The sequence below is a fragment of the Octodon degus genome, unplaced genomic scaffold, assembly GCF_000260255.1.
Source record: "Octodon degus isolate 3935 unplaced genomic scaffold, OctDeg1.0 scaffold00017, whole genome shotgun sequence".
Lineage (NCBI taxonomy): Eukaryota > Metazoa > Chordata > Mammalia > Rodentia > Octodontidae > Octodon > Octodon degus.
In genome coordinates this window covers 19,809,046-19,832,561 of record NW_004524593.1, presented here as the reverse complement: position 1 = coordinate 19,832,561, position 23,516 = coordinate 19,809,046, and the positions used below count along the sequence as shown (strand labels likewise).

General features: G+C 52.0%; 1 protein-coding gene across 3 annotated transcripts in view; it reads right to left on the bottom strand.

Moving 5' to 3' along the window:
- The window catches only part of Tgfb2 (transforming growth factor beta 2), a 70,770-nt gene that overhangs the window by 23,131 nt on the left and 24,123 nt on the right, over positions 1–23,516 (bottom strand). For 2 of the 3 annotated variants that reach the window (XM_023710339.1, XM_023710338.1), the window contains exons 2-3: positions 3,025–3,078; positions 845–1,008 (exon numbers count right to left, since the gene is read on the bottom strand). In XM_023710339.1, coding sequence (XP_023566107.1) covers positions 845–1,008; positions 3,025–3,078 — 218 coding nt within the window. The remainder of the gene's footprint in view (positions 1–844; positions 1,009–3,024; positions 3,079–23,516) is intronic. The other variant, XM_004626877.3, reaches the window with a different exon arrangement.

Here is a 23,516-nt window from a genome sequence, read left to right as displayed (position 1 = left end):
CCCCCCCCCCCCCCCCCCCCGTGAGGGCCCCAGCTCTTCCTCCTGTGGCACTGACCACATGCTGAGCAGCGCCCCAAGGTGCACAGGAATCACCTGGGCCTCCCTTAAAGTGGGGCTCCGGAGCGCTGCTGAGCCCAGGAGGGGGCCTGAGGTTCTGCATTTTTCCAAGCTCCTGTTTGATGCTGGAGCTACCGCCAGAGTGACTCGCCCTGAGCTGTGCGCTCTTAGGAGCCCGTCTGGCATCTCTGCACCCAGGCCTTCGCCATCGTGTGACACAACTTCCCAGCAACACTACTAGAAGATGCGGGAAGGGGAGGCGGGGCTGCTGACACAACGCGTGAGTGCGGGGGAGGGGGTGGGCCGGACAGAGTGCGATCAGAGAGGAAAGAGAAACTGGAGAAGGTAGGGAGGAGCAGGAAGGAGAAACTGAAGAAGGTAAGGAGGAGCAGGCGCGAGAAAGCAGGAGCTCGCAGAGAGCAGGAAGGAAGGGAAGAGGGAAGGAAGCGAGGACAGGAGGGCTGTGTGGGGGAAGCAGCCATGGGTCGCCTTCCCCTCCACAGCGGCATCCGGTAAGCAGACTGAGTTTGCAGGCCAACGAGCTCCAGAGCCGGGCGCTCGGTGTGACCGAGAAGTGTGACCGCAGCCCTCGCAGACGGCATGCTCAGGCGGGTGCGGAGCGAGCCCGACGCTGCGCCCACAGCAGGAGAGCGAGCGAGGCCCGAGCCGCAACGGAGTGGGCAGAACAGCCGGCATCACGTCAGGAAACCCCAGGCGGACAGCGCAAAGCCTTTTGTCTGAAGGCCATACACCAATCGTGCAAGAAAAGCAGGTGAAGCGCGGTTACCTGGTACAGCTCGATCCGTTGCTCCGGCACCCTGGCTTTGGGGTTCTGCAGGCGGAAGACTCTGAACTCCGCTTTCACCAAATTGGAAGCGTTCTTCTCCATAGTGGACACGTCAAACCGGACGATTCTGAAGTAGGGTCTGTAGAAAGGGGGCGGGATGGCATCTGTAAAAAGTTAGGGCAATCATTGAAAATGATAACACCCGCTGTGCTCGCGCAGAAGACCGCAGCCTGAGAGTCCCCAGAAACCACAGGAGAAGTGGCCACGGAGTGACTCTGCTCCCAGTGGCCAACTTCATACCATTAACAACTTAACAGAGCAAAAAATACAATAAACATATGCATTTTGGTTACAGAAGTAGCAGATTAATAACGATTAGCAAACCGCTTCCAACATTCGAGGGCATGCAGTTAACCCTGTCGTTTTAGAGGCTGACGGGGTGGTGGACAATCCTAGAGGGTTATAAACTGAAACAAGCTTGTGACAGTTGAAGCCTAGAGAGCGCTGTCAGGCCTGCTTACACTTTAATACGATGTGCCAAGGAAACAGCTCCTAATGGCAAGCAGCTTGCCATGTCTTTCTTTTTTCCTTGAAAGCCTGGCACCCAAATACTCCTCTTTTATCCAGGCTCATGTACGACATCTTTTTTGGCTACAATGGTTTGCTTTTTTGCACATGCACAACCAACTCACGATGAGGAACTCTGAATAAACAAAACTATACCCCTCAGCCGGCCATCCAAGGTCTACCCTTAAGATTCTCTATTTGGAACATGACCTGGTGGCGTGCGGTCACCCTCACGAATAAAGAGAGGGAGTCAGGGCAGGCTCCTTCAGCGTAGAACCGCACAGGAGGCAGCTGCAGGTAGAATCCAACAATTCCAAATTCATACCTCACTCAAAGTTTTGCTGCTATTTTTGGTAACCTGGCAGTGCCTCAGCATATGCATGTGAAGCTAACCAGGACTGAAGGAGCGGGCCACCCCTGGCTTTTATACACACCCCATTTCTTGAGCTCCACCACCAAACAGACCCCCTGTCACAGCCATGTGTCCACAGTCTTCTTCCAAACCCTCTTACAAATTTGCCTTCCCTGTTCCAGGGCTCCATCCAATCTGGTGGCTCCTCCTCCTCCCCTTTCTTCCCTGTGAAGCTTTATTACAACAAGGTCATTCATAGTGGGGCATGTTTCTTTACAAACATTTTTATGACCTTGGCATTATGTGTGTTTATTTTGTTTTTGCCTGTGAAATTTTAAGAATCTGAAAGGCAGAGACTGTTCGCCAGGCCTTTCTTTTTCTCAGAATATTCAGGACAGGGCTGTGCACATAGGGCGCTCCCCGAATGTCTGCTGTTTGCATAGCTGGTCATCAGTGAGAGGCTTAAGAGCCAGGCAGCTGGCTACTGGCAACACTAATGTCTTATTAAATAAGCAAGCTGGGCTACCCGTCTTAAAATACAAACAAATACCTTTCGTGATTTCTTAGGAAGGCTATGCCCTGGTAATTATGCAGGAAAAAAAGGCCAGGAACACAGCCACACTGCCTCATCTTCAGACCTCTGCATTTCTTTTGTGGAGGCCCCACCACTCCTTTCCTTGTACACTAGAGACTCTGAACACAGACTGTTGGAGAAGAGGTGCCTTCAAGCCACCCTCTGCTCAGTGCTGGTTCATAAACTGAGGGTGTGAATTGAGGCTTTGTAGCTGTTGAATCAGAGCCTCAGAAAGAAAGAAACAAACAAACAAACAAAACATACCCCCAAATCCAAAGCATTCAGAGCTTGGAAAAAAGCAAATATTCATGTAGACAGAGCGATAGCCCACAATGTGGCCCGATTTCACATCGGGTTTGTGTGGGGGAGTTCCAGGCTGGGGACACTCATACCAACCCACAAAAAGGTTTTTGGAGCCCCCTAGCATAGTAGCTACAAAAGCTAGCTATTGAGAAGAAACAGGAGGACTGATTAAAAAAAAATACAATATGCATTTAAATATTTAAACACATCACAGTCAAGGTCACATTTCCAATTAAACCCATTGAAACCTTCCCCTGCTTCCAACACACTTATCCCGTGCTTCTGGCCACTTTCTGAAGCAGTTCTGGAGGTCTTCCTTCACGAGTGTCTTTAGTGGTGCTGGCGTGGCTGCCTCAATTTCCTCAGCACATTCAAAGCATTTACCTTTACCGGTCATCTTGTCTTTGGGGAAGAGCCAGAAGTCGCACGGTGCCAGATCTGGTGAACAAGGTAGACGAGGACACGCTGTAATGTTTTCACAAGCCTGCCTTGCAGCCGGCGGCACCTAGCAGCGGCAGTCACCATAATTTTGATCACATCTCGTAAAGACATTCAGGAAAAATGACTTCCAGAACTGCTTCAGAAAGCGGCAAGGACAACGAGGTCAGTGTGCCCGAGATGACGGGGAGCCTACGGAGGGGGATTCGGAGTGACGCGTCTTCTGCGGCAATGAGTCTTCATCATTACAGTTAGGGCATGCTTGCGGCACGTGACTGCATTCTCCGCATGGCACTGGCACCCTGCACAACACATCTGAATTCTCCCTCATCCCCTTTCCCTCCTCCCACCCTGCCCTCCTCCTTCTCATCGCCTCCACCCTCTGACAAAGGTCTGCTGTTGTCTGTCTTTCACCTTGGGTTTTTCATAGAAAAGAAGCGCGCTCTGCGTAGGCCGTGCGTCTGGCTCACTGCACATAACGCTGTGGCCTCCAGCTGCCTCCATTGTCCTGCCCACGCCTCAAGTGTGTCCTTACATACATAAACTTCAGCTGCTCACCAACACTCTAGTCACACCGCTTGGTCCTTCTCCCCTGGAATGTGCCCACCCTGGTGACTGGAGTCTCGGTCCCAGCCTAACCAGCTCGGCTGCAAACCGGGCACCCAGACAGAGGCAGCCGGGCAGCAGGCTGGAGCCAGGCCCTGCTCTGCACACCCTCCTGGCTGGGCGCTGCCGGCCGCAGGAGGCTGCATTCATCTCTGCTTACTCCCACCTCCGGCAGCAGAAGCTTCTAGCGAAGCGCACCCTGGAGGAGAAGCAGGGAGTGCGCTCCCTCCTCAGCAAGCAGAAGCAGGGCCCCCTGTCCAGCTGGCCGCATCCGCGGGCCTCTTCTGCCTCCACAGACGCCCACCCGCCACATCGCCCATCCGCATCTCGTCCTCCATTGCATTTGTACAGAAGTGCTTTTGAGATTTATTTTTATTCTCTTTTTTGTTTATTCAACTGGGAACCGCTTTTCTTGCCTTTCTGGTCCTCTGCCCATTTGTACCCTTCCTTTTTATGACTACAGGGTCAATTTTGTTTCTTCTTCTCCTAAGAAATTGGGCAGTGACCCTGTCTTAGGCTCTTGGGCTCAGAAAGAGTTTGCAAATATTTACAAGAGGGGCCTGGGGGAATGGGACCGCTCTCCTAGCTCCTCTGGGCATGAGGCAGGCAGCGCTGCTCCCCTCTTCTGGGTTCAGAAAGCCTGATCCCCCAGCCCCAGTCAGTTTGGTGAGAGCAGGGAGACCCCACCAATCACTGCTCCTGTCTAGTCACCTGCAGAAGAGAGCAGGCCGCCCCTACTCTAGCACAAGGATGGAAACTGGTCACCAAGCACTACCGAGCCCAGGGAATGGTGCCTATGTGCCCTGCTGTCACTTGTTACGGGTCACAAGCCCCCTGTCTAGCTAAAGGAGTTGAGGGACTTGCCAAACATTTTCTCTCCTGGGAAGAGGAAAGCCACCTTCAGTCTCTCTGGCCCAGCCTGTGGCCTTGCCGTCAGTCACAGGCGCTTTAGGGCGTGCACAGGGCAGTCACCTGCAGGGTGGGAGCGGGGCCAGCTCACTCCCAGCACCAGAGAGCATGGCGGGAGTGGAATGATCCATGCACTGGGACCTGAGGGGTGGAGCTTTCTCCTTGCTCCCGCCAGGGCCCACTTCCCTTCTGTAGCCCACCCTCTCTCTCGGGTACTCAGAAAGCTGTTCCCGCCCGCAGGTGGCCGGAGCCAGAGCTGACCCTGCCAGCTCCACGCACACACAGGCTGACTCCTCCCTGTCCACTTCTGACCCACTTTTTCAGCTCCGTCTGATCTCTTCCACCCTGGGGTTCCACCACAGTGGGCAGGCAAGCCTGGTCCTCCTCCCATACTTTCCAGGGGCCTTGACTCATGCAGAAGACATGCTGTGCTGCCCCGGTCTTGGGGATCCCTCCCCATAGCCGTGGCTACACGTCTCTGGTTCTGTTCCACTGAGGTTAGAAAAAGAGAGGAGGAAATCTCACCTGTCATGAATTTCCTAACAGTGTTGAAAAAACCTTGCCATGGCACTTAAGCATAGGCCATGTCACTGTGACCAGGGCCGGAGCCCAGGGACCCCACATTCTCAAAAGACCTCACACTTGAGCCTCATGCTCTGGGGTCACAGTCTGAAGCCTTAATCATTTTACCTTAGACGTCACACCTTGTCAGTGGAGCTGCTTGCTTGGGACAATGAAGTGCATGCGAGGGGCTTGGAAACTTAGCTCTGCTGCCCGCTGACCCACTGCCCAGGACTGTGCTTTCTGGCCCGTGTCCCCTGTGTCCTCAGCCTCTTCTAGTCCACCTGGTGAACCGCACTCAGGAAGGCTGGTGTCAGGCACAGAGCCCAAGTGTTCCAGCAGGACACTGCATCTGATGTAGCCGCCCACAGCCGACAGTGCTGCAGGTGGCAGGCTTGCCTTCACCGCTCTTCCTCTAGGGACCAAGCCTGTCCTAGCCTAGGAGGAGCAATGCCACCAGCTGAGCAATGAGTCTGTGGAGCAGGAGATGCCTGTGCCCGGCTCAAGGGATCATCGGCCTGGGTTGCCTGCCGCGATGCTGTGTCTAGCTGGTTACACACTCTGGGACCCCTGAAAGCACCTCACTCTGGTAGTGCTCTGGTGCCCAAGGACATGCAGTGACCTATGCTTGCATCTGTGCACAAGAGAGGGAGAGAAAGAAGCAGGCAGCTGTATACTCTTGAATCTCTGACTGCACTTTCTCCTTTGAATGAAAGGCCTCATGTTTCTGTTTTGTAGAAAGGTCCTACATATTTTGTTCCTAGCCCCGATGTAGCCACAGAGGCAAAAACCTTCGGCCGTGCAGCAGAAGATCTGTAAGAGATCTCAGTGCTAATCCCAAGTGAGCCAGCACTTAGCAGTGCAAAGCGGGACATCAGGCGGCCTTCCGGAGCTGCTGCTCTCCCCACGGCTGTCTGGGCAGCATGAGCAAGCGGACAGAAAGTGGAGCCCTGGGACGAGCACACGTCCCCACTCAGATCACTCCCTGGCCCTTTCTGCCCCACAGCAAGGCTGCGTGTGGTCACTGGCTTTCTGTGGATAGCCTGGGAAGAAGCGCTCCTGCCCACCAGGCTTCCTTAGGAGGAAAGGAGGAACAGCAGCCAGCTGCGGAGAGGCCTGGGGCAGCTTCCGAACCCGCCTGTGTGCTGAGCACTGTCCCCTCACAGAGAGGCATCAGTCACCTAAGTCACCTAAGTCCTTCAATGTCCTGCCCCAAGCCCTGACCACCAAGAAAGACAGGGAGAACATTTACCCTCCCAGCAAACATCTCTGCAGAGAGTACTCCCACCTCCTACTGCAGTGCTCGGATCAGGACTACTTTTAAAAAAGAAATGCGCAAGGCCCAGAACATCTCTCCTGTGGGACGAGGTGGGACAGAGAAGGGTGCTGTGGAGCCAGCAGGAAGAACCGCTGCTCCAGACGGTCATGCTACAGAACTAGCAGGGTAGAAGTGCTGTGGCCCAGGACCTTCTGGTGTTTGCTGGGTGCCAGAGCAGCGATTCTCAAAGTGGCTCCTCATGTGCCACCAGCTAGGGGAGCGGGAGGTCCCCTCGCCCACCGCGCAGCACTGTGTGAAGGCACTGCTGACGCAGAGCTCACAGTAGAGGCCAGTGAATCGGGGGAAGGGAGCTTAGTGTCTGCCACTAGCATTCTTGAGTAGGCAGCAACAGAACCCCTGAGGGAGCTTGGCCACTCTCAGTGTCCCTGGGAGCACCCAACATGGCCAGGGAAGGCAGGGGTTCAGGTGAAATAGCAGGTGGGGTGTGGAAGTGAGGGTCGGCGAGCTGGAGGCTGGTGCCACCCCTGCCCGAGGTACTCGGCTGCAGTTCAAGTCCACAGTGGCTCTCACCTGGGGAAAGGCACCAGGGGCGCAGGACCCTGCTGGCGAGAACAGGTGCATGTGTCCCATGCAGCCGTGTTCCCCAACAGTGCCGGGGCGGAGGAGCTCTGCATCTCCTCGGGCTCCTTGGGCTTTGGGTGACACCTCTGCACCAAAGAGTTTAGCAAAACTGCTAAACTTTCAGACATTCTGCATATTTGCAAAAAAGTAGGACATAAAAGAGGGAACTGCAGCCACCCAAGGGCTCGGAAGCCCTCGAAGCGCAGCTGCAGAACCTCCGCCTGAACACTTCAGCAGACCCAGAACCTCGGAAAACACTGACGCCTGGCTGGAACCCCGGGGTCCCGATCACTGGTCGAGGGCAGACTCTCCCAAGTTCCCTGGGTGCTTCGGACCATGGCCAGGACTGAGACTGCACTGAGAAGATGTGACCAAGCCTGGCATGAAGATGGAAGACTTGGCGGCTCAAGCACGTCCAGGCCTGGCGTGCAGAAAGCTCTTGCTTCCTACAGATCCAGGAATCATGTTTTAACTTCAAGAGTTAAAAACCAAGAAAAAAGAATGTGCTGACTCACGTGGTGGTTCCCCCCACCCCCAGGAGCTAGGGGTTGGCAGGACATGCCCCGCCCAGTGTGCTGGGTCTCAGGGCGGCTTGTGCCCCCCAGCCGAGCGCAGCCATGCTCTGCCCATATGGTATTCTACTGTGATGCTCTCCAGACCTCTTTATACCTCTGCATCCAACTGCTAGAACACTGTCCACTTGCTAGGGGAGGTACCGATCCCAGGGCAGGCTGTGAGTCCCAGTGGTTCTTGTCCTGGCGTGGGGATTTTGCAAGGGAAACAATATAATACAGGACACATTTTATAATATTATTTTATAAGGAAGCACCCAAGAATCCTATACAAGAAGTGCAGCAAAGGCCCAAATGTCAGTGGTGGAAACTAGAAAGTCTATTCCAGCGGGATGAAGGGTCTGTGCCAGCAGGCTGAGGGAGCTGAACCGGAGCCAGGAAGCAATGCTCCAGGTAAGCACCAGAGCTCCCCCAAAAGTACCACAGCCATCCTCAGCAACGGTGAGGTCCCAAGATCATCCAGCGATGAGGAAAGCCAAGTTCCCATCAGGAAAGCCAATGGGACAAGCTTCTCCGTGAGGCTGAGCAGTGCACCACCTTCCCCTCTGCAGCCAGGAAGCGATGCCCAAGATGAGGACCAGAGCTCCTCCAAAGTTCACTGGAGAAGCCAGCATGACAAGGTCCTCCAGCAGAGCAGCCCAAGAGAGCCAGCAGCTTCCAACTGCTCCCACAGCTTCTCCAAACAGCATCCCTAACAGCGTTTCAGCATTGTCTGTGTTCTGCCTTTATGCTGCTGGTGACAACCCTCAGGTGGGCCTCCCGCACCCAGCACCATGCTAGTTTAACTCAGCTACATGTAGTAAGCTGCCCACCGGCTAGGAATCCACTACAGTTCTCTTACACACTCAAGCATTAGAATATCTGCCCTAGGCTTGGGCAATCTGGTACTATAACTTGGCCAGGCGTCCCCTCGAGTTGCTCAGAGCCACAGGCACCTAGAGATGAAGGAAACAAGTCCCTCCCACCAGCCGCACCCAAGGAAGTGTGGCCTGGTCTCCCTGCAGCCTCAGACTGCTGTGTGGATCTCCTTCCCACTTCAGAGGAGCTACGTAGACTTTGTGTCTGCAAGGAAGATGTCTGGGACCCCGTCGCAACAAGGAATTCAGAGCAAGGAAAGTGAAATAGCTTCAAGCAAAGATCAGGTGAGATGAGGTTGGCCTTTGAGCCAAGAGCCCACTGTCTGCACTCCCCTCTCCTGCCTTCTGTGCAAAAGAGCTGCTGGGTGCACAGCACGATTCACACCCTTGGCAGCAGCACTAGCACATGCCCGACACACGCGAGGAAGGGGTCCTCTCCAGCTAGCGATCAGCTCAACCTTGCAGCACAGCATGAAAAATCATAACACGGAGCCTAGTATTTTCACTGACATCCTAACAGAAGGGACCAGATTTGGAGACCCAGGGAATCCCTGCCCGCAAATGTGCCCCAAGACGAAGCACCCTGCTAGTGCCACTGTTACCCAGGAATGCTCAGAAGCCATGCTCAGGCCTGGTGTCCTGTCCGAAGCAGCACCCACTGGTTCTTCCCTGCAAATCCCAGAATGAACAGAACAAACGCTCTGTCTCCCCTCCTGTACATGAAGGCACTTTCCCTACAGCTGAGCAGCAGCTGCTGTGGGCTTTTGACGAGCTTCACGATGTAGCAGCCCCTCATTCCTGACATCCCCTGCTCTTGGGGAAGAGGCCTGGGGGTCACTACACCTCCCCAGAGTGTGCAAGACAAGAAAGTCCCCAAGGTACAGAGGGAATGAAGTAGCTCCTAAGTGTGTGCACACATACGCACCCCACAAGAAGCCAAGACGACTGAGCTCTGGGCTTGGCTGAAATCTGTCTCGGCACACTGGATCTAGCCTTCGTTTCACTACCACGTCCCGAACTGCTGACATTCAAGTCACAGCTATTTAACACAGAATGATTGAGAAATAAACAGCGCATGGGCAGTGGTTTCTGATTTTCCTTTCCAGCCATTGCACCTATTAAATGTAACACGACACTGGAGCATCTGCAATTTAAAGTGGGAGTCTCTGAGAGGGAGGTGGCACCAATTGTGACATGTTGCTGGCAGTGACAAGCCCATCAGCTGATGTGACTTGGCCTTCGTGGAGCTGCTACTTGAGACTGCATCCTGTCAGCAGGAGTGCTTGGGCTCCTTCTTACACGGTGCAAAAGAGTAAAATAACAGCGGTGCTGGCCCACAGTGTTTGATTTTCTTGAACCATGATGGGCATGGTTTCTGGTTTCTAGTCCAAAGTTTCCATCGACCCCCTAGAACCTTTTCTATAGGAACACATCTTTTGTGTACAGTTTCTTCTCTTTCCCATCCAGCTCAGGGCTTTGGGGGAAGCTTCTTCAGGAGCTCTTGGGTTTAGCAGCTCAACTGTGGATGCTGCATGAGCCACCATGGCTGTTGGGAGGCCCATGGCGAACTCTGAGCACATTCAGGAACAGAACTTGGCTGGATGCACATCTGTGGGCGGCTGGTCACTGCATGTGATGAGTTCCTCCCGTGGGCTCACAAGGCCAGCTGTCCTCAAAGGTGGTATGGGGACATGGAACCTGTTCACTGCCATAGTCTCATTTTTTGAATTACATACAACTCTCTTTTATTTTTCTTTCACCTTTCTCATCCTCTTTGTTTCATTTTCTTGCATTCCTCCTTTCCTTTCTTCCTTCCCATCTGTGCTTTTGTTCTCTGATATCTTCGGGGCAAAACATTCACACACACTGGGTTCCCCAATAGTGTTGAAAGGAGCAAGAATTCCACAACAGTTTTCCATACAACTATTTCAGAGTCCAGCAAAGGTTCCAAACAAGCTCAATAAAAGCAAGCCAACACATGTTGATTCCTTTAATGAATTAAACTTGGAAGATTTAGGATATTCTCCTCAACCCTTACTAAGAACCATACTTTATTTTTCTTCCCTTTTACAGACCGAGAAACTGAGGGGTGAAATCCTTCCAGGATAACACTAAGCTCTGGCATAAAGTGTACAGACCCTTACATTCTTATTCAACACTGGACAGTTTTGCTCATCTCTGTTTAAAAAAAACTTCTTATCTTAAACAAAAAAGTCTGAGTTCCTCTTTCTAGAAACTAATGCATTTTCCTTGTAGTTCTTCAGTGAGTGGTGGAAACTTTCGATATGTTTAGTGGGCATCATGGCTACTCACTAGCCTGAAACTCTTTTTGTAATCCTTACAGAATGATAGCAGAGATAGATAATGGCCACTGCACATCTTGCACTGTGAAGTTTTATTTGTGTCTTCTGTACGCTCCTTGCTCCTGGCCTAATTTTTTGTAAGGCAGTTGTCTAACTACCTTGAGGCACTGCCTGATTTGTGGCTCTGCCCTAAAGCTTGTTCATATGCAGTAGGGAACACCCTGTCTACTAACTTCATCAAGTGGCCTAAGTTGCTACTATTAACATTAAATTCACAGCTGCAGAGGGAGCCAATGTAAAGAGATAGAGATGGGCTAGTCTGTCCAACGTGAGAGAAGGGAACGAAACGCATCAATGTTCAGTCTCCTTGCAGCCTTCGTGGGAGAGAAAAGAGAGCCCATGATGGCATTGCCTGGCACGTTGAGGGCACTCTTCAGGCTGCTGGTGTCTCACCGATCTCCAGCTAGCGATCAGCTCGACCTTGCAGCACAGCATGAAAAACCATAACACGGAGCCTCGTATTTTCACTGACATCTTAACAGAAGGGACCAGATTTGGAGACCCAGGGAATCCCTGCCCGCAAATGTGCCCGAAGACGAGGCAATAAGGTAAGATTGGCAGGGTCTCCTGAGCGTCCTTGCGGTAGACGGGTAGCCCATGCCAGCTGACAGCTCCATAGCACTCTATGCTCTAGCACGCAGATCTTTCTCAGACTGAGGACTGTGTAACTGTAAGGGCTACCCAGTGGGCCTAGTCCTGCAGCACAGAACAAGCAATCTGTCCCTTCCCACTGCTCCTACTTAGATTTGGGAAGCTGAGACAGAGACAGCATAAAGGGTATAGAGGGAAGGAAGGAAGGAAGGAAGGAAGGAAGGAAGGAAGGAAGGAAGGAAGGAAGGAAGGAGAGAAGGAAGGAGCCACCATTTCAAAACTAGACCACAGACAAATCCTTAAAGTGTTAGAAGCTGGGTGTGGTGATATATGCCTGTAATCCCAGCACTCAGCAGGCTGAGGGAGAAGGACTGCAGCAAGTTCAAGGCCAGCCTGAACAGCACAGCTTGAACTGATATTGACTGTGCACTGCCTCAAAAATTAGTAAGTAAATAAATAGACAAAAAAATAAAATAAAATAATAGTTAAAACACACATCATCTCCCTTTCAATGAGCCGAGGGCAAGCCCACAGTTGCCATCAGCTTTATCACCTCTGTTTGTGGAGGCTGTGAGAAGTCCACAGGCCAATCTGCTCTGTGGACACTGGCAGAGGGAACTGGCAGAGAATCAGCAGGCAGAGCTCGGAGAGAGGCCCCTGAGCAGGCCCCACTCATTTTCCACCTCAGCAGAGCTGGAAGGGGCTGCAACACTGAGGGTGGATGGAAAACTGTGAGGAAAAAAGCAACACTTTCTCTTTGGGGACACTAAAGACCTATCACATGATTCCGCTTTCTTCAGAATTGTGGAAGGCCTCATGACAGGGTCAACGCCTAGCTGGTTCCCAGTTTTCTCTGCCTCTATCTCAGGCAGTGGTGCAGACAGAATAGGAAAAATGCCTTTTCTTAGTCGCAAGTCAATGGTTCTTCCATGCACTTTAAAAACATTAAATCCTCTTTAAGGAAGAGTTCTTTCAAGGCCAGCACTGCATAAACGTGCTAAGGCAAACGCAAATAGAAGTCCCAGAATGTCACACCTGCACATATACAACAGCAAGGAAAGGCCCAGAGATGGGAACATGGCGTAAGGCCAATGCTGGGCCATTTACATAGCCATTCTGCCATGCCAGGTGTGTGCGCCGTGTCACCAAGGAGGACCATTTCTTGCCATAGGTTTTGACTATTTTAAAGGTGAGGCAACAGGACTGGGACATTTCTTTGTGCTGGAAAAGTACTGAAACAGCTAGCTCTGTCACCTCCACTGAATCTATTAATTTAGCATCCATGCAAGAGAGGTTACAGATACAGACCATGTCATATCCAGATGGCTGATGAGCATGTGCACCGACCAGGGCAGCAGGGCCACTGTCCAGCACGTGTCTGCTCATTTTCTGCTGTGCTCTCAGGAGCCCGAGGACTCCAACAAGGAGTGGGCTGTGTTGCACTTGGCTGCGGCAGCACGAGAGGAAGCTGAGGAGGAGAAGTCTGCACCTGTCCATTTCCTACACTCCGACACCTCCCCGCCAGGATGGCAGTCCTGGGAGCTCACCCTCTGAGTCTGGGGAGCACAGAAACTTTTGTACATTCCAGGTGCGCAGGGCTCAATCTACCACCTTCCCAACCCTAAGTTCTAGCTCCAGACCTAGGAAAATGCATCTTCATATAGAATAGGTGCTCAGTAACTATGGCAAAGCAAAAGGAAACTAACCCTTCTGTTAAGCAGCAGAGTCACAGGATGCTGAGGGACAGGAGGAGGAGGAGGGTGGCGGGGAATGCGATGACAATAACGTGGTCTTCATAGGACTTTATGTTGAACAAAGCACGCTCTGTGCTATTTCACCTCAGCCTGATCATTCTACAAGCCAGGAACTATCATCCCTGTGTTACTGTTGAGCAAAGTGCCATTCACAGGCCAAATGGTGCAACTGAAATGATACGCTGGCCTCCCCAGTGCTACCCTGGTACTGCTCACTGCACGCAGGTTCAGAACAGCCTTCCAGAGAGAAGTGCAGCAGCACTGGGGCCACACTGGCGCTGTGGTGTGCACTCCAAACGGAGTGGGCGGGGGAAGCCCGTCTCATCCCGAGACTTTCATCATCTAGCTTGGAGAGATCCCACAATAGTCACACAAGTCAGCTGCCTTTTCAGCAGGCTCCCATCTGCTCCAAAGAGCCTTTTTTCTGGTCTTTGTTATTATAAACAGCCCTGCTAGTGCCCAGTGCAGCAGCATCTCCCTCTCCATGAGGGCAGCCAGCCTGAGGGTGAGAGTGCCTGGCAGGGATGAAGATGTGGAGAGTGGCTTCTGTCCAGGGAGACAGCTCAGGGTTAGGCTACGCGGCAGCCTTTGGGTGAGCGGGGCCCTTTGCTGTGACTGCTACTGCGAGAAGGACCTAGAGGGGCCCGCCGGGAAGACGCAGGGCGAGCGAGGGTCTCCGTGCTTCAACAGGGACGATGATGTCCCCAGCTCACCGCTCCCTCTTTGCCTCTGACTCTAGCTCCTGGCCCAGGGCTGTGTGTTGTGGCTACATGGGAAGGGGACTTCAGTTCTGGTTGTGACATTCAGACATGTTGAACCCTCAGGGAAAAAATTAAAAGAAGAACTCCCCACTGTCCAAGGACTGGTCTTTCTGACTAAGAATTCCCACGTGCCTCCGAAGTCACAGCACCATAACTTTGATGAGACTTGTGAACTGGGGACCCCCTCCCAGGACTCTAGCCAGGCCATGTAGGGTGGCATGTGTGACAGTGCTCTTATCCAATAAGCATGATAACTAAGGGCAACATGTCCCTACTGAGCTTCAACTTACTCTTGTGCAGGCAGCATATGTAGCCTCCAAATTCTCTCTGAGGTAGAAAGGAGCCTACCTAACTCCTCACCCTCCCGACCAGTTCTCAAGACAGGTCTCTTAGCTTATAGATAAAGAAAGTGAAGTTCAGAGCCTATAACCATGCATACCCACAAGTAAGAGGAACAAGAATCCCAGGTCCATCTGCTCCCAACTGGGTGGGCTCCATCTGAGTCCCAGTGCACAGGACAGTGCCACCTTCAGAGCGGTGACGGCAGTCACTGTCTTCAGTCTTGTCGATGGCTGCCGCCTGGGGACATGGTAGGCCCCCGGAAGCACACCAGCCACTGTCCTAGCACCCTGGGCATGTCCCTCCTCCCCACAGCGCACCTTCCAGGCTCCTGCTCACCTTTGCTGCTTACCGGACTGGCGACTGGCCTTCTGTTCTTTCTGGCCAGGCCCTACAGGGTGGGGAGTGGCTGTCCCCAAACTAAAGGAAGAACAAGGTGAAGCAAATGAATGTTAAGTCTACTATCTGACAAGCCAGCTTCTAAAAATGCAAGCGGCAGTAACAGCAGCTGACCCTCACTGGGATGATCTCATTTATATCCCTCGGACACCACCAGGTAGATTTTTCTGGCATTGCCATTTCACAGAGGAGCTGGAGAATGCGACAGTCCTAATAACATGCAGAGTGAGCCAGGAGGCTGCGCACAAGGTGGCCTCAGGCCTGGAGCAGGGCTTCCTCTTCCCTGCCCACCTCTGAGATTACGAGAGGGCAATACCCTGTGCCCACCCTCCTGCTTTCCTTTCCGGGGTCTGGGCTCACGCCATGACACCATCCTGCCTGGTTTAAATGACTTCTCTCAGGACACAGGTGGAGTCAGGGTCACAGCGACTTACAACACACCTGTTTTAGTACTTCACTCCAAGAGGAAGATAGAGCCTTATCACCAATCTTGTTTCTAATACATGGTAGAGTGAACACGTGATGGATCTTCTCTCCTTGCTTTACAAGCCTTGTGTACCCACTAAGGCTTTCGCTATCCCTCAGGAAAATAACATGACATTCTCATGTTATTTTGTTTTTAGTTTTGGCTGGCTCAGCCTGCCTTAAGGGCAGGTCCGGTGTGACATGTGGGGCTGGGGATCGAACCGCGGTCCATTGCACTTCACTGGGTTTGCCCAAGCAGGCGCCTTAAACAACTGAGCTAATCCACAAGCCCCTCTCATGTTATTTTAAATCTATTCCAATATAATAGATACTTTCATTATTAAAATAAGATTACAACTTGCAATCCCATAAAATAATGTGTGACAGGACAGTTATTAAATATTTATGGATACGTGATTCCTTTCTTTCTTTTTAATGAATCTAGATGTTCTGGAAGAAGAGGAGGGATCACTTGAATTACTCTGCACGCTTTACACGATCCCTAAATAAACTTTCTCTGTGACTGATTTCTACAGAACTATTACAACAGCCGCACGGTCCTCGCAAATGACAAACTGAGTGGTGAGAGCAAGGGGAGGGCCAAGGACAAGCTCTTGCTGTCACTGCACGATGACTTCAGGCCCCCGAATGTGTGCTACTTTACCTGGCCTGGTTCACTCCACACCTGCATGAAGAAACCCAAAGCCACCACTTTTACTTGCCAATGACTTTCATGGAAAGTTCCTTAAAAGCCCCTGGTTGACTTGGTTGCAACCTCCAACCCCTTAATCCCTGACTCATGAGACGTCTTGCCAAATCTTGAGTTTTCTGACAGGAGGTAGAGTTTAAATTCTCCAATAAAATTCTTGCGTACCCTGGTTGAAGGGACAAGGGCTAATGCAGGGAGTTCCAGTTTTAAGTAAGGATTTCTACTGTCTGTATTGCCCATGGAGCCTGGTGACACTGCCTGTGCCCCCACCACCGACATGTGCTTCTCATGCACCAGCTTTCCCACTAAAAAAAAAAAAAAAAAGAAAGAAAAGAGACTGCTGAAAGGCCATGTAGAAACCTTGCTTTTGCATTTCAAAATGCCCTTGGTGCTTGTCCAAATGCAGATTTATAAAAACAACAGATAGCGCATTTAAAAACTGTCACATCCATTCTTGAATTTTGGACTATCCTGAAGGTCACTTGTAAGCCCTGGAGGACTGTACACTGGCAAAGCAGAGGCTGCAGAGCTTGTCCAAATGTGGTCCCCCTGTGCTCACAGTCCGTCAGTTAAGTCCCAACTGCACTGTAAGCTGGGCATAGCGCTTCCTTACAGTGTCCCAGGCGGATCTGTAAGCTGAAGCTCAGCTGCCCTTTTCTTTCCTTCTGGTTGAGCAATGGTCTTCTTCCCCCTTTATTCCCACCCTCCTCATCATCTAGATTTCACATAACAACCTGACTCTGCTCCAGAAGACTCCAAGCAAGCTCACAGCAGGCACAGGCCATGTCACCAGCTCCGCACCCTGTGCATCTTTATTTCCAAAACCTGAGACCAGCAGCCCTAGGAGAAGCAGCAGCTCATGCCTCCATCAACTACCAGTCTTCGGAAAGAAACGGGAGCATGGGAGATGCAGGAATAGAGTGGCGCTGAGGGTGGCCTGACACACGCGGACAAGATGCATTAATGTCACATGGGGCAGGGTAGGCACTGGGGAGCCCCTAGAGATGAGTCTGATTTTGCATGGCAGAAGCTCCCGACTCGCTGCTGTGATGTCGAATTCCAGTCCCTTGCTGAGAGCATGTGACACGTCTCTTCTCAGCTGCCAGTGCCTGCACAGCGAGCCCTGCTCCCATCTTGGAGCACATGTGCAAGTGACTGCCACCCCAGTGACACCCCCTGGAGAGCTGCACCTCACACCTTTCTTGTAGAATTTTCCATCTTCAGCTGAAAATGGCTTTTTGAGTGAGACTCAACCAAAGCATAATCTACAAAGACCAAGGGACCAGCAGCTGGAGGAGCTGAAGGAGGGCTCTCTGGGGGCCTGGGCAGGAAAGTCCTTCTGTTCGTCTTTCCAACCTCCTTGGAAGGCAGCCCTAGATCTGCAGGGGCTCAGGGCAGGGTGGGCAGTCTGGTCAAAGGTGTGGGGCACTGTGTCCAACAGCGTAGCCGATTCCATACCTCATGAAAGAGGAAAGGTAGGAGGAAGCACAACCAGAGGCGCAGTCTCCTTCCTGCTGTCCTGTGGGGATTCTGCAGCCCGCCTCCGGGAAAGCCGAGAGAAGGGCAAAGGAGGCCAAGCAGAGCAGCAGACATTACTCCGTGTCTCCCAGGCAACTGCTCACTTTTGCGATTTGAAGACACTTCTGCCTACTCTAGCCCCAAGTTCCGCCTATGTGTGCATATGAAGCGCATGCACACACACTCACGCACACATTCCTGCACACATGCACACACACTCACATACGCATGTACTCACACACACACTCATATACACATGCATGCACATGCACACATGCATGCACATGCACACATGCATGCACACTCATACATGCACACACTCATACACACATGCACACACTCATGCACATGCATACACAGTACTCACACATGCACACACATGTATGCACATGCACACATGCATGCACACTCATACATGCACATACTCACACACATGCACACACATACACAGTACTCACACACGCACACAGATGCATGCACATGCACACATGCATGTACACTCATGTACACTCACACATGCACACACTCATACACACATGCACACTCATGCACATACACACTCATGCACACATGCACACACACTCATACACACACCCCTCCCCATCTGAGCTCACTCAGTGGTGCTGATCCTGGCCCATAAGTTATGCACAGACGCATGGTACCTGAACTTTGGCCCAGGGCCTTTCTGGTTTAGGAGCACCACAGAGTGCTGAGTTTGTCCAGTTTTAGGCCTTTGTGTTGCTTAGGACCCTTAGTGGGTGCCCACAGAAGAAGCTGTTTATTAACACAAAGCCAGGGAGTCAGCCGGCCCAGTCCCTACTCTGGGCCTTACCCTGTGCAAGTGCAGCCCTTCATGTCTTCACCTTTCAAGCCTCAGTCTCCCTGTCAGAATGTGTTAATAACACCTAACTGAAGGGCAGCTGGGAGGGTGAGAGGAAGGGAATGCATAGGAGGCAGAGCAGGTGCCTGGCCCTATACTCCATGTTCTGTGACAGTAAAAGTAGAGCCTGTAGAACAGGCTTGGTCCTGGGTCGCCCGCTCAGCCCTGCCAGTCACTGGGGGTAAGAACAGTGTCTGCCTCATGACTGGGAGGACAAATCTGGCCCCCACAGAGCACTGCACCTGGCCCATGGCAAGTGTCCCAACAGGAGGCCTCCACTGTCTGCCCAGCCGCCCAGCTGCCAGCAGAAGGAAGGCCGAGGTCTCCTTGCCTTCCCAGCTCCTGGCTCATTCAAAGATTCCGGGGACAGAGTCCCCTTTTCAGCCGCCCGCTCTGCCCCCACTCGGCTCGCCTCTGCTCCTGATCTCTAGATGAAGCAAAAATCTGGTAAATATTACATGTACAAGGTAACAGGTCTGGAATGCTCGGCATTCCAGGCGCAGCGCAGTTGCTGCTTGGCGCCCAGACACACACTCTGCAGCCGAGGGCCAGGCTGCATTTGGCTGCTTTGCACAGTTTGAATAGAGATATTAAAAATCTTGCAACTCTATAAACATTTGGACTGTTTGCTAATCAAGTGGGCTAGCTTTATAAGACAAGTCATCTAAAGGGAACCCAGCTGGCTGATTTCTCCTTGCAGCTTCAGACCCTAGAGAGCAAAGCAGCACTTGGGTGCACTTTGTGGAGCCCCATCAGGGTGGCAGCGCGGCGACTTCCGTGTTCTGACTGGGGAAGCTGTCCCTGTGGCAGAGTGCCCGGCCTTCAGGCCCAGCTGTGTCCCAGGGCCCGTGCCCTTCATTATCACACCATCCTCTGCTTTGGCCTCAGAGGTCTGGCAAAGGACCTGAACTTCCGGCGAGCAGGAGTGATTGTGGTAACGGCGGCCGGCAGGTTTTGCAGACCCACCACTGAACAGTCTGGCCAAGCTCTCTGAAAAGAACACCCCTGAGTGAAGGACTACACAAGCATCACTGCTCTCATTGTTGACACTGACCGAATAGCACATGTGGGCAGAGGGGACAGGAGGTAAGCGCTCATGAAAGGGAACTGGCTCCAGAAGTCAGACCCAAATGTACACTTCTCCAGCAATGTGTGCAGAACAGAGTAGAAGGAGACTGTGCTCCTGCCACTGAATTTCAACTGTAGTCTTCCCTGGTTAGACATAAGGACCAGGGAAACTTCCCCAAGCATGAAATGGACTAAAGGGGAAGATTTTCATCTTTCCTTCTAGGTATTTCATGCCCCCCACCTTTAAATAAAACTTCCTCCCAAGTGGCAAACTTGAGAAAAAAATGAGAACACTAGATCCAAGCATGCAAGAAGAACAAAGAGAAAACAGGACAGGTGGCAGGGGCAGCTGCCACCCGCCTGCTCTTCCCTGTCCCCTTCCACTGCCCTCTGCAGCACTCCCCATGCACACAGCCCATCCTGCAGCTTCTTGTCCCTTCCACGGAAGCAAAGAAGCAAGACCTTGCCACAAACACAGTGGAGGCTGCTAAGCCAGTGACTGCTGGAGCAAGGCCTCACCCGGAAGCCTCTGTCCTGACTCCCCAGGGAACTGGACAGAGCTTCCCCCCGCCGCAGACACCCAGAGAACTGGCAGGATGGGCTTCCTGTGGGCTGGGGTGAAGGACGCTGTGCCTTCGAGGGGCAGAGACAACTAGAGGAGGAGGACTCCGTCCCTCGCATGTGGAGAAGCACAGGCCTGTCCAGTGTGCACTGGGCAGAGGAGGACCGCTCAGCAGAGGGAACCCCGGTGCTCTCCAGGGTGGCGTGGCTGGGGAGGGATGTCTTTGTGGTTAACCACATTTTACAAGGGAATTTTATTGATTGCAGTTATACTGAAAGAGACATGACTCAGATGTACTATAGCAGAAGCCACATAAAGTGCCACGTTCTGCTCAGTGTATGGGCAAGTTGGGAACCACACGGAGATGCTATCAGAGAAGAGATGGTCCACTCCTGTCCTCTCAAGGCTGGATAACAAGCTGAGTTTTCTACAAGGGACTGGGGCTAGTCCTTGCTCGGACAGGCAGTGGTCCTGTGGGCGCCACGGATGCTTTTTCTAGCAACCTGGCTTCAGCGCATGACCACGCCAAGGCGGGCTGCTGGGAACTGAAAGCTTCTGCTGTGTGCAGGGTGGTTATCCTGCTTGTGTCACTAGGTAGCTATAATGTACCCAAAGGCAGGCATAACAGAAAACAATCATAACAACAACAACAACAACAACAACGCAACATTGCTGCTGTTGGGAGCTACCAACTGCCAGGCATTAGCCTAGACTATCCCATTCAGACAGGAGAGCTGTGGTTCATACTCAGACATCCCCCAAGTCCTCAGACCTCCTGTGTGGTGCTACTGGAAGATGCTACCCTCATGGATAGACTCATCCACAGACGAGTTTATACCTAAATGTGCAGTGGGGGCTGCTGGTTGGAAGATGTGGGTCACAGGGTGTGACCAGAAGGGGGCACCTCCCGCTCTGGCTCCTCCCTTCCCTCTCTGCTTCACGAGCACATAAAGTAAGCAGCTGTCCTCTGCAGATCCCTCTGCTGTACCACCTGCCTCGATGCCAGCAGACTGTGGACTGAAAACTGGAGGCAAAACCAACCCTCGCCCTGTGGGCATTGGGTGTTGTAAAATAGTTTACCCAGCAGTAAAAAAGTGACCAAGACAGCAGTCAAGGAACTGAGGCTTCAGGGGCCCAACGCTACGGCACTAGGACTGTGCTATCTCCACTAAGCCTTTACAGCATGGCCTGCCACCTGCACCCTGGGCGGCACGTGCTCCTGTCCTGGGAGGGAGCCACCTTGCTTATCTTTCTTTTCTTTCTCTGGAGGTACTAGGAATCGGACCCAAGGCCTCTGCACTGGGCTACGTCCCGGCCTTCCTTACTTTTATTTTTCTGTTTCTCCCTTCCTTCCTTCTTTCCTTCTTTCTTCAAAATTTTGACACAAAGTCTTGCTACATCATTAAATTATCTAGGTTGGGCTTGAACTTGTGATTCTCCTGCCCCAGCCTCCCTGTTAATTCAGGCCCCAAGCCCTTTACACAGCACAGGCTCAGTGAATAATAATTGAGTTAAATAAAAGAAAACAGAATTTTCCCAATCGTCGTTTTCTGGGAAAACCTGGGCATGGCTTAAAGTCAAGTAAGGAGGAAGCGAGGTAGCTGGCCATTAAACAGCTGAAAGCATCGCTAGCACATATATTCCTTTTGGGACAATCCTAAGAGTTTCTGGCTGTCCCAAGAAGACAAAGAATACCTATCCACTTCTTTGACTAACCTTTGTTCTTTTGCAGGGGGAGGAGATGGGGGGAGGAACACCTAACTTGACATCTACCCTTAATGTGTGCGTGAGTATAGTACACTGCCACCGACTGCAGGCTCAAGGTGACCCAGCAGCACTCTAGAGCTCGGCACCTTGCAGGATTTCTCCCTCGTCTTCCCGCCCACTGGTTAGTAGCTGTTCCCCGTCTTCACCCCCAGCCTGGTCACCACCACTTCTCTCTTTGATTCTATTTGAATGTATTTCTAGATAGCTCTTATTTTGAAATAATATCTCCAATATTATTTTCCTCTCACAGAAATTGGTACCACTTCTCGTTTCTCCAGACTTCAAAAAAATATCATTTGCTATTCTCAATATATGTCGACTTGATATTAAAAATGTGGGGTGGAATTCCTAAATTTGCAACCAGTGCTCAGAATAACAAAGCACAAGCATTAGAAGTTTTTAACAATGACTTTGAAGTGAATACTTACTCAGCCCCTCCACAGGAAGCCGTCTTCGTACATCAGATTCTTTCCTTACAGAATTGGTAAGAAGTAGAACTTTCTAAAGCAAACTAACCCTCATTTCAGAGATGAGCTAAGTGGTTCTCAGACAGGAAGTGCTTTGCCTGGTCTGACACAGGCAGGATTTCGCCCCGGTCTCCTTCTGGGGAGGCCTGTACCCTCTTTCTAGTCTTTCTCAGCCCAACTGTCACATTTAAGAGCCCCTTCTGGCACATGGTGACTCACTTTCTTGGCTTATCAACTGCAGGTTGGGGTCGACAGACCAGAAGTTGACATCCTCACAGACTTGAAAGGAAGGGACCACCGTCTGCCACACAAAGCCAGGGGGACAGAGAACATGAACTCGTCTGTCTAGACAGATGACTAAACAGGCTCCCTCCAGGTTAGACTTGAATTCATTCAGCCTGCTGAATAGTTAGCAATAAAAAAGAAAGAGAAAGAAACAACTATTTAAAGGCTGCAGCGCTACTCCGTCTCTCCCACACTACCCAGAGAGTAGTTTAAGAGTAGTTTCTGAGCAGCCTGCATGTGTTAAAGTTGAAGCAGAAATCAGACTGAGATGAGAAAAGCACTAAAAATACTTGTGCTGTCTGGCTACAGACCCGAGGGCACTGGCCTAAGTGTCCCTGGATGGCGCAGTGACAGGAGTTTGAACTCACAGCGGGAGGAGGGTCTCATCCAGGTGTCCCTGCGGCCTGGATGAGAAGGCCTTGAAGTTGAGCTTCTAGTCTTTCACAGGGGCTGGCCAACCTCTTCCCTCCCAGCTCTATGTGCCCCGGGGACAATGAACCTTTCTAACTGAGAACATGAAAAACGCCACTCAGAGGAAAGAAAATGGTCAATGCCCTTTCATGAGGCTGAGAGATACGCAGAGGCTGCTGATGGTCAGAGTTTTTAAAAGGCTATTAATATAACTGCACTTTGTGAACACAGAATTCTCCACGCTGGTGGCTAGGAGTCAGCTTGCTGACCACAGGGCCTGCTGCCCAACACACAGCACGGCAGTGCACCAAGACGTCTCCTGCCCCTGGCTTCCAACAAGTCCTAGGCACTCTGCAGGGGCTGCTCCCAGCATTCTGCAGGGCCTGCTCCCAGTAACCTGCAGGGGCTGCTCCCAGTATTCTGCAGGGTCTGCTCCCAGTAACCTGCAGGGCCTGCTCCCAGTACCCTGCAGGGGCTGCTCCCAGTATTCTGCAGGGGCTGCTCCCAGTATTCTGCAGGGTCTGCTCCCAGTATTCTGCAGGGTCTGCTCCCAGCATTCTGCAGGGCCTGTTCCCAGTATTCTGCGGGGTCTGCTCCCAGTACCCTGCAGGGGCTGCTCCCAGTAACCTGCAGGGCCTGCTCCCAGTACCCTGCAGGGGCTGCTCCCAGTATTCTGCAGGGCCTGCTCCCAGTA